The 11,166-nt window shown below is 32.0% G+C and overlaps 2 protein-coding genes across 2 annotated transcripts; one reads left to right on the top strand and one right to left on the bottom strand.

Moving 5' to 3' along the window:
• Positions 1-56: 56 nt before the first annotated feature.
• LOC105193569 lies at positions 57-3,924 on the top strand. The gene is made up of 9 exons (XM_026134373.2): positions 57-1,105; positions 1,240-1,310; positions 1,402-1,541; positions 1,688-1,790; positions 1,925-1,989; positions 2,243-2,529; positions 2,649-2,932; positions 3,039-3,158; positions 3,261-3,924. The coding sequence occupies exons 1-9, from the start codon at positions 1,040-1,042 to the stop codon at positions 3,709-3,711; spliced, it is 1,587 nt and encodes a 528-aa protein (XP_025990158.1). The 5' UTR covers positions 57-1,039; the 3' UTR covers positions 3,712-3,924.
• Positions 3,925-4,451: 527 nt separating this feature from the next.
• Positions 4,452-11,079, bottom strand: LOC105200523 (egalitarian protein homolog). Its single transcript, XM_026134370.2, has 8 exons — positions 10,956-11,079; positions 10,351-10,476; positions 10,071-10,260; positions 8,461-9,958; positions 8,269-8,349; positions 7,941-8,185; positions 7,467-7,852; positions 4,452-7,280 (listed from the first exon to the last, which is right to left on the bottom strand). The coding sequence occupies exons 4-8, from the start codon at positions 9,874-9,876 to the stop codon at positions 6,916-6,918; spliced, it is 2,493 nt and encodes an 830-aa protein (XP_025990155.1). The 5' UTR covers positions 9,877-9,958; positions 10,071-10,260; positions 10,351-10,476; positions 10,956-11,079; the 3' UTR covers positions 4,452-6,915.
• Between the last annotated feature and the right edge of the window lie 87 nt (positions 11,080-11,166).

Genomic DNA, 11,166 nt, shown 5'->3' with positions numbered 1-11,166 from the left:
CTCTCAGACAAATAACTTACATTGTTGAATTATTTAAAATATATCTAATTTTTATATAATTTTATTTTATATTGTAGATAAAAAATATAAAAATTCACGCAGATTATGTTTTATGTCGTATATATTTTTATTTTCTGCACGGTTCAAAATTGTGATACTAACATGGTTAGCTCGTCCTTTTCTCCACTAATAATGAACGCAGCCATCATCATGCGATTGTGTTTCAATCAGTACGTAGTTTAAATTTTATAATTTATACAAAATTCTTATAAAATAATTTTGTTTGTTAATCAAATAATTATGCTGAATGCTCAAACTGAATATTAGAATATCAAAACTTTTTGCAGAATTGTTCATTATACTTGAACTTGATCCTTCAACAAAAAATTATTTTCAGATTTATATCCAGCGAAATTTTTAGACAATAATTAAACAAAACTATTCATAGTAGCCCAAGATCCTTTTACCGATAAGCCCTTTCGCTTATGTTTTGATAATTTTCGAACATCTACATCAAAATAGTAGAAAATATTTGATATATTCTTTGTTTTTCAATCTGTAAGAATTCATGTATTGTTCAAAAATATGATAACAATGTGACTAGCCAATCGACCTTCCCATTTACTCGATCAATAATATGTTGTTCTGCATGCCCACCAGTTGCTTTCGTACTTTCGAACCGTGTCGTTCGCAACTTTCGACGATAATTTTCTGTCGTTGAAAATCGAGATTCTTTTCTTAACGAATGTCTTATATCGCGAATGACAAAGATTCGAGGAACAAAACGCATGGCTAACAAAAGTGTATTATTCTTTCGTTTAGAAAATGCGAATGTCTTGACTGCGATTATTACATGTAAACAACATATGATTTGCTGATGAGAATATCCCGACCTTTTGGAACTTAATTATATTTATCAGCAAAATACCGAAGTCCTTCTGTGAATTTGTGTCTCGTGAATTTTCTGTTCATGCACGTTTAACGATTAATTGCAGCTTAAATTTCTTAACACGAACATTATTCAGTCGGATTAGCAATCATGAAGCGAATAAAAATTTTAAATAAATATTATACCAATCTTGATTATGATAAAAGTGACAAAAAAGTGAGTATTGACGTGGGCCGCGTATTGAAAAGCACAGTATTGGGGACATAAATTATGAAATTTAATATTAAAGAGAGCTCAAGTGTCTCTTTCTTTGTGTATAACGCGTAACTGTTTTTTGTGAATATTTTTAGAAAACATTGACTGCAATATATAATCTATCTCAGACGGTAAAATTTAACGCAGACATTGATATATATGTGAGGTAAACAAAAACAAATTTAAAATAGAATAATAAGAGACATGAAAATTGCTTTAATATTTGTTGATTTTAATATTTTTTTCTTTTGCTATAGATTGTTGCAAATGGAAAAAATGATACGTGACAATTTCTCGCTTTTTGCATCCGTTTTTAAACACATAGATATATTTTATACTATTGTAGACTACGTAATTATTTACACAGCTGAATATAATACTATTGAAACTCGCATAGGTACAGCAATATTTTCGCAATTTGAGTTGTAAAGATATAGCGATGTTACTTATATTTTTGTTTTATTTTTGTATAAAGTAACAATAATAGATAATAATGAATACATTAAGTTTTTGTATCTTTTAATTTCATTTTTTGTTTTCTAGCTAAAATGGGAGATAAGGGAAACTTATTTCACAATTTAATGATTACACTCTTCACTGTATGTAGAGACTTAGAGATGCAATTGTTTTTTTCAAATTATCTTCTGTAATTATATATAAATTAATTTCTATTTATTAATACACTTATAGTTACTAATTTTTACATTAAAGTTAAAGTACATTAAATGAATATTTTACAAATTTCTTCGACATTAGATATATATTTTTTTTGTATTTTAGGTCATATGAACCACACGTGATTTTTAAACACTGTGAAGCATACGCTCTTTACATACAATATCAAGGTAACAAAAATATTCATTAGGATGTTTTATAGTAAAAGACAGTTGAAAGAATACAATCCAATAAATCATTGTATCCTTGTTTGTTGTTTGTTATTGTTAAATAATGATTAAATGAATCACTATCTGTGTTAAACTGTATCATTTCTTAATAAGAAACGCCTATTGCAATATGTAGTATTCATGAAAATGTATTTTTGCTTTATAATTAAGATTATTCATACAAAATATACTCATGCTGAGCACATTTATACAGAGAGTGAAATGATAATTCTAAAGGATTCGGACTTGTATGCAGTTGTTAATTATTTAATAATAACATCAGATCATCGTCTACATAAAATATGGGTGCAAGAACAAGTAAAGGAGAAATTTTTATGGCTGATAGAGAGATATCATTTTTCAACCTCAAATATATCTATTGATACATTTTATTCATTGAAAGATATTCAACTCAATGTATCTCGAAGACGTGTTATGAAAATATTATCCATATGGTCAGAAGATATTGTACTTGCAAAGAATTTGGCATTATCTTTAAATGTATAGTATTTAAATTTTATATATATATATATATATATATATATATATAACACAATGTATTATCGAGAATTATTTTAAGCTTTATTAAGATGATTTTTATGTTTCTTAATTATTTTCAGGGTCATGTAGTATTCTTAAATTCTTATATGGATTTCCGTGATGGTATCGTGAGTTTGTGTTACATGGACTTATTTGATTACATAATGTTTCAATCCAACATAATTTCAATTTCCCTAAATAAGTTTCCTGATGTAGAAGAAAGTGTAAATGAGATACGTTTATCACGAAATGATGAAAAAAACTCTACTTTAATTTGTAAATTATTTTATGATGGGACATGGCAAAAACCTAAGAAGCGCTTATATTGGAAGCACAATGACAATTTATGGCCAAATGCAACAAAGTACTAATTATTTTTGGATACGTTTTCTTGATTTTATTAAATGCAGCAATTCACGAGAAATTTAACAAAGCGCACGTTAAATTTTTAATCAATTTATTTATTATAGCTACGATATTTTACAATGCTATGAGTCAGCCGAGAAAGGTTTCAACACTTGGAGTATTAAACCTATTAAAACTAGAACAGAAATATTATCCAAGTTTGTGTCCATATTAAAAGATAATGGGTATATGAAGTTATGAAAAATTTCTTATATATTTTTAGATAATATCTTGCCTATATTTGTTTATTTTTGGTAACTTTTTAGTAATTATTTTTTCCTTTTTAGCAAACTTGGATTGGCAGCTATAGTAGAAAGGTGCTTAAATTTCCGATATCTCTGTAATGAAAGTATATTGGGATTTTCTAATTCAACGGCAGAAGTAATACATACTCGTAAGCCATTAGGTATCATCATTCTTAGGGAGAAAAATGAAAACATTTTCTTTTTTCGATTAATACAAACTTTAATTTCTGGCAACTCTGTTATTGTAATATTCGATCGAAATTTCTATAATCTGGCCCCATACTGTGACGTGTTTTTAACATGTGGAGTACCTCCAGGTGTTATAAATTTGTTGTCACATGAAGACTCAAATATGTTGGAAACGAGATTATGCTCACCGTACACTATAGATTATGTTAGTAGATATTTTTTGAAAGGTAACTCAATAGAAACATATATTTCACAATATAAAAAACTTACTTTACCTAAAGAAATTATTCTCTATGTTGCATAATTTTGATAATATTTAGCATTAGTGTTTTTTGTTAGCTGCATGTATACAGTAAATATCTTGATACATTTACTGTAATATTATAATTTCAGAAAAGTAATTTGACGTTAAATCAACTATTTGAAATAAAATTGATAAAAAATCATATTCTTATTTATATGTTTGTGTGTATATTTATATATATATATATATTGTACACACTTATATATTATATTGTATGTAAATATATATATATGTATATACATATATTTATATTTATATATATATAAATATAAATATATGTATATACATATATATATTTACATACATATACATATATATACTTACAAATATATAGAAAATATATGTAGGAAATTGTAATGGCGATATATAAATATTTAATACTTGTATTTACACATTATTCATGTTTTTATAAATAATATACATTCTTTTGTAGATATAAATTTTTAGCTCAATTAAGTATAACGGACAAATGTTTTTGCTACGAATTTTTTCCTTTTTTTGAATACTTTATGCATGCAAATATAGACGTAGTAGAATATAAAAGTCTGTGTAGATAAATAGAAATGGACGATGTATTAATAAATAAATGCACATATTAATCTTTTTTGTAATATTCTTTATTACGTATATTCGATTTAGACTTCATTTCGCATTTGTATGCAACAAATTAGTTAATGTTAATAATTATATGTATCAGCATTCTTTCATACAAATATTTTTGTGATGTTCCTTGTTTTTTAGTATAAATATTATTCGACTTGATATAAATGCATTGCAAAATAATTCGGATAATATCTTTTTAATCCATTCTTATAGCATTACTAATAAAAGTCGAATCACCCAGATAATTAGAAAATAAAATGTACATAAACAAAAAAATGGCATTAAATAACGTTTTCCCTTTATGAAAATCAGGGTGAATCACATTGCAAACTAGTCAATAAATCTGCAAACTACTATCATCATGCAAATATTGTACAATTCTTCTGTCAATAGTTAGTACTTATTTTAGTCATAAAATGAATTGAGTTTGATAACTAATTTCAAAAATAAAGGTGTGTGTAATCTTACTTTTTTCATCCATAATTAACAAGTCATTAATAATTGAAATGAACAAAATTAATTTAGTTAGAACTTGCAATAATCTCATGATTATTTGAAAGTAAATATATGATTGCAAGAAATAAAAATATGAATGAGATTGTCAGTATATAGAAGAATTTATATACCTGTTATATTTATAAATATATAACTTGACATTATATATTTATAAAAATTTATATCATAATATTATAGAAATAAAAAGAAAAGATTATAACATGAATAAAATTAAACCCAAACCTAAGGATGTACACGATTGTTTTACATTCTTACAAGAGATTTATATTCTCATCAAATTTTTGTCCTAAATATCATTTATATATAGAGCATAGAGTATCTCACAAATAAAAATTCTCTATATCGAGACTTTATCGAACAAATGCGTGCAAAATTATCCTGATATAAAGTAACGCACGCAAATAAATGTCGAAATAATTTGAGTACCAAATATATTTCTGCGATGAACTAAATTGCACTTTCTAGAAACAACGCAGTTACGCATTCCTCCAACTGAGGATGTCCTTACATAAGTATTATTTTCTTATTAATTTTCCTTCCAATTATATAACAAAATATACTAATCAAATATCTAAGTCAAAGTACTAGAGAACACTCGATGTACTTGTCTCACATTCTCAAGAATTTTTATAAAAAATATTGCTAGTAGTCGGCGTTTTGATTAGATCAAAGAAATGTAGGTATACTACAGTAGCTTCTAGCGTACTTTATGATTAGTGTATACAAGATAGTCGAACAATTTGATACTAGTTGAGCCTCTCGATTGATAATAAATGAGAATGTGTCGATGATTCGCTTACATAACTTGTCTTTCGGCTATATACCTTCATAGTATGCTTTTAATGTTAAAATAGGATTACGCGATCGATATTAAACGTATATTTTTTTTGTCCATGTGTAAAGTATTGCACTAAAAACACTGACAATTAACAATGACAATTTATTTAGGTTTTTTGAAATCGTCACTTCTCTTGTGCTGGCAGTTTACTTGTTAATGATATGTTATTAGAAGAGTATAAATGCAGATCTATACGATACGAATATATAACACGATTTATAACACGAATATATGTTTATCTTATTTAATACTATAGATTATTTATCGTTTATTGGAAGTGCGAGCATAAATTATTCACCAAGCATGTAATTAAATAGAAATATAAAATGTAATAATCCATTTATTGTACATATTCTATATTAAATTGGCACTTGTATAGCTATATACGAAAATAAGTTGTCTGTAATCGATGTAAGGAAGAGATCTGCATAAGTTTATTTTGCGTGCATAAGCTTAAATCACGTAGGAGAAAGCATTTTTTGTTAGATAGCTGCTGTTGTGCTCCATTACTGCCGATAATTTATTTCTTTCGATAAGTGACGCAAACTAGGCCGTACAGTATTCAAAAATTAGCGATTTTAATGCAGTACTTCACATAAAAAGTGTTTTACAAGCACGAAGGATATGCGTTCTATTAATTTCGCAACGCTATTAAAAACGTTAGCAATCGTTACCCTTATATGGATAGTATGATTCTCCTGTTGATATTTGTACATATATATATATTTTTTATCTTGAAGAGATAATAATTAAAAAATTTTTTTTAAAATTTTATTCCGAGATTTATATATAAACATGAAAAGCCGCAAATTGTTGTAAAAATCACAAAATCTGTAGCTATTAAAACCTTGTTCGCGTTTTTGTTATTACTTTCGTCATTAAAACGATTCGGTCTTTCTTAAACGCTCGTAAAAGAAAGATAATCTTCAAGTAGATAATGAATACACGATATCATCATATGAAAATGAATAACCTTTTTCCAAAAATCTGATCATTATATTATCAGATCTGGAAAAGCATGTATAACAAGGCCTATCCATTTAAGACACTTTTTTCAAAAGAGCAGACACGCCAGAGAATATTCTGTGAGTTTCGTCAGTTCTGCTCTATGTGAATTTTGTTATATATATATATTACATAAAATAGATAAATTTTAACTACTTAATTCTTTTATGCAATCGCGTTTCGTTTTATAAAAAAACGTATAAATGGCAACTTTTCTACTACTTTCACAGCAGCTGTAATACCTACTTTTTTGGCGAATTCAATAATCTTACTCTCTCTTTCTCCTCTTCGCTGACAAAGACCCTAGTAAATACTATATCACCTGTGCTAAGCGTTTGACAAGCCACACTAGTTCCAGTAGCCTGGCGAACCGTCCGCGGACTATCGGTTTTGTCTTGACACATGCAGACACACTTGATAGGCGATGCATCCGCATTATTGGCGGAAAGCTGGTCAGTTGCGGAGCTAGTAACAGCTGATAGTATGGCTTCCAGTTTCTCAATTTTCTCCAGTTTGTCCATCCGACCATCCGAGAGTATTTCGTCCATCATTTGCATTGACTCAGTTAAACTTGGTGTATCGGCGTTTCGTGGCGACAATATGCCACCTAAAAATTACTTTTTAAATTATCAGAACTATACTTATTTACCTATTATATAAAACTGCTGCAACTTATATTTTAATAACTTATATTTTAATAATTTTAATATTTTAGAGTTAGGTATATGTGTGTAGTTTTAGTAAATAATTTTGTATTTTAATTTAACTTAAAATTATTATTTTGATATTTTACCAGAATGAGAATTTTCCGACGTATAGCTTTCCAAGCTCTGATATTCATGATCGTCTGTTTTATCCTCATCGTCGTCATCACTGCTATCAGCCTTGTCCTGGCCCATATTCTCTAACTTTTCCAATTTTCTAGCAACTTTGTAACTTCCTTTGAGCTTTTCCTTTTCATCCTCTGTAAGATCCAAATAGCGAAGAAGCCGAATTTCACGATTACTCAGTACAATATTTTTACTCGTTGCTTCTTCCATTCTCTTTTTCAGATCCGCTACTTCGGTTTCAACCTTCCGCTGCTTCTTGCGCGCTTTTACATCCGACGGTCTTATATGCATCTGAATCTGTTCTTCGCACAGCTCTGCAAAAAGATCTTGTACTTCTGGTTTTATAAGTCTGTGGATAATATAAAAAATAATTATTATATATATATAGTTTGTATTAGCTCATTATTTATGGGAATTTATACGTAAATAAAATATACCTAGACATAGCGTTATAAACTTGAGGTACAAGACTTAAAACATCGCTACTCGCGTAAATCAACATGTCGCGAGTCATGGGTCTTCGAGACCAATAACGTTGATCCTTACGATAAATGTTTTTTAATTGTTCCTTCAGCGGATTACACGGAGCACCATAATGATCGCATAGAGTGTTTAAATTAACATTTTTAACTTTATACACAGGCTTTCCCGTTTCTTGAAACTGAAGCACTGCATGCGCAGCCTACAAAATATATTACCATTTCATATAATTGTAATGATACGTTATTTCAATATAGAGAGAAAAAGGTGAAAAATATTAAATACCTGTGTGTCGAAAACGTTCGTTAACGTAATCTTAAATTGATTGTATAGATTGACACTATCATTCCTACAATCATGAATAACCTGCAAAAATAAACACGATTTTACATAGGTACTCGTATTTGCATATCTTTGCGAGATAATTATATATCTTATATATTTCTGTTTATTGTATACTATGTAGAACATTTTTACCTTAATAACGTGAGGATGTTCCAGCAGCTTCTGAAGACCCCCAGCTTGAATAAGATTCGGGCACGTGACCAAATCGAACACGTACGCTTGACCGCTCATTGTACCGATTTGTACAAGAGTCAGCTGTCCCTTAACGCCAAGATTTATGCCTTCGCAATCGAAGGAAATGATCACCTTGCCGTCAGGGGGTGGTTTTCGAGGATTTATTATATCCTCTATAACTTGAAGACTTTCTCGCGAGGTTGCTATTACCCTAGTTTGTTGTAGTACCTTCAATTTCCACGCGTCACCCATCTGGGCGGTTTGCAGACTGCGATCTCGTTCCGTGTTATCCGCCAAAGTTCTCATAACGATCGTATTAAACCTCTGCTTCAGCGACTGCTGCTGCAAACTCACGGGCGGTGAATTATTATTGCTTTCAGCGGGCGACGTGCACGCGTTTTGTGACGAATTGGAGTGAGACGTAGTGTTATTGCAGATGTTTTCCAAACGCTCCGAAGGTGATTGAAATAGTTGAATCTTGCTCGGCGGAACAATTGACACCGTATTGTTCGTGTGAGCTACACTGTTGCTCTGATTTCGCTGACTGCCGCTCGTAGTCTTTGTTTTCGCGGTCGCAGGTTCCATTACCGAGGATTTCGGTCGGCCTATTAACGTCACCAGATTTGTTTGCACATGGAAAGCGTCTGGAAACATTTTTATAAAAGTAGACAGATCCTGCGGCATCTTGAATATACTCGTCCAACTCTCGTGGGAGAACTTCTCATTAACCATACTGAATAACTGATCTATAAGAATCGGACCCTTCTGCTCGATACACATGCAGAAAAAGTCCAACAGTTTCGCCGTGACCTCAGGATCTATCGGGATATCCGGCTCCAATTCGTGAAAGGGCTCTGGCTTCATGCCTTCGTATTGCTTCAATATTACATTATCTTCGCTAATTACAAATGCGTCGGGATACTTCAAGAGAAAATCACGAAATTCCTTATAATGCTGACCGGATATGTGTCTGACTTCCGGCGAAGCTTGCGATCGATGACCTAGGAGGCTCTTGATAGGCACCTCGGTACCCGCTCCGTATTGCAACAGCTTATTCGTGAAGTATTCCACGGCCTCGCGGGCGTAGTCACGTTTACCCGATTTATTCCCGCTCTCCTCTTCTACAACCGGTTGAAACGTGTTAACGGACACGTATTCGCCGTCGATCAAGAATAGCGCCGGATACTGCGCTAGAAATTTTTTAAGGCCACTTTGCGATCCTCCCGCTATCTGACGCATCTCTTTCGTGAATCCCTTAGCGCCGAACTGACAACTTAGGTCGTGCAACGTCCGCGGACCACCCTTATCCATCAGTCTTTCAAAGAAGAAGAGGAGAGTCATGTTTCTGACCATTTCATACTCTGAACTATCCATCTTTCAGTATGTATAACCGCACCGTTGAAAAATTTATATTTATTACATACACTCTTTTCTTCAAAATGTGTCAAGATGTCCCCTATAAAAAAAATAGCAATTTTATTCTATAAAGTAATTAGATTGTTCAGATCTATGTTATTGATGGTTGTTATTGTTTCTAGAAATTTAATTCTTTATAATATTTTACTTACTGTCATAGTAAAATTGAAATACCGAAGATAAAGGCACATCACTAATCTATCACCATTTTATTTTTAGGCCTTTGCAACAAATATATCGAGAATTCATCCGCGATTGATGGATATGATTTCTACTGAGGTTGAGCGATTTCCAATTGAAGTAAACACTCCCAGAACGAGCATAATGGAGGAAAAGGTAGATCTGAAAAGTATTTTTGGTGCTTCAAGTTATGTATCACAAGGTAATTGAAAAGTCTTATGAAATAATCTTGATTTATAAAATAGTCCATACCTTAGTTCTGATGTACATAAATTACATTATAATAATCTCAGTGTCTTTAGTCATCGTTACTCGTCTCTGTGCTTTTCAGAAACGATGCATTATAAGATCTTCCTCCTCCTCCTACTCGTCTCCTTCCTGTGGATTAAAGCAGAGCAGATGTTAACAGGACTGTCTTAATATTCAAGGCACTGGAAGGCTTGATCCAGCACGGTCCGACTTGGAAAACATAAACATCTTATACAAGCTAACGCCGGAAACTACTACATTCGCATTCTGAATTGCACGAGACTCATTGAGATGCAAACAAGTGTCACGACGTGCTCAAGACATATGCCTCCGCACGTCCATTCGAACCATAGTATTTCATATGGTTCAATTTAGGAAAACGATCTCGAGGACCGAATATCGCGGATCCATCGTCCAAGACGTATATCTCTCAGCAACGCGAATTTTTATTACAGGTCAGACCGTTCTCATAGGAGAAATGGGAAAAGGCGAGACGGGCGCGCGGGCGTGTGGTGCTCCCTGGAGAGAATTTTGTCGTGACCTTGTGCACTTCTCCCGCGGCCGGCGCCGTTCACCGTATCCCATCCTCCGTGTCATCGGCAACGTACCTCGGCGGAGATGCACGGAGAATCGCAGTTAATGCGGCACGATACGTAACATAATCCTGGAGTAGTATTCAGCACACCCGATGGACCCCTCCGCTTGGGAGAGACACCGCCAGAGGGACACCTCCGAGAACGGCCCGCCCGGGTCGTCACGTCACGCATCTCATTACAGCGCTCCTAATTAATGCATCCGTCGCACAAATGCGGCTTTCCG

This window comes from Solenopsis invicta, chromosome 6 (assembly GCF_016802725.1).
Source record: "Solenopsis invicta isolate M01_SB chromosome 6, UNIL_Sinv_3.0, whole genome shotgun sequence".
Taxonomy (NCBI): Eukaryota; Metazoa; Arthropoda; class Insecta; order Hymenoptera; family Formicidae; genus Solenopsis; species Solenopsis invicta.
This window is presented reverse-complemented; position numbering and strand designations above follow the sequence as displayed.

Coding starts and splice junctions, on each gene's coding strand:
- LOC105200523 (XM_026134370.2), bottom strand. CDS start 9,876: ATGGATAGTTCAGAGTATGAAATGGTCAGAAACATGACTCTCCTCTTC. Junction 8,350..8,460: donor AACATCCTCACGTTATTAAG/GTAAAAATGTTC, acceptor TTATTTTTGCAG/GTTATTCATGATTGTAGGAA. Junction 7,853..7,940: donor GTTTATAACGCTATGTCTAG/GTATATTTTATT, acceptor TATTATCCACAG/ACTTATAAAACCAGAAGTAC.
- LOC105193569 (XM_026134373.2), top strand. CDS start 1,040: ATGAAGCGAATAAAAATTTTAAATAAATATTATACCAATCTTGATTAT. Junction 1,311..1,401: donor GACATTGATATATATGTGAG/GTAAACAAAAAC, acceptor CTTTTGCTATAG/ATTGTTGCAAATGGAAAAAA. Junction 1,791..1,924: donor TTTTTTTCAAATTATCTTCT/GTAATTATATAT, acceptor TTTGTATTTTAG/GTCATATGAACCACACGTGA.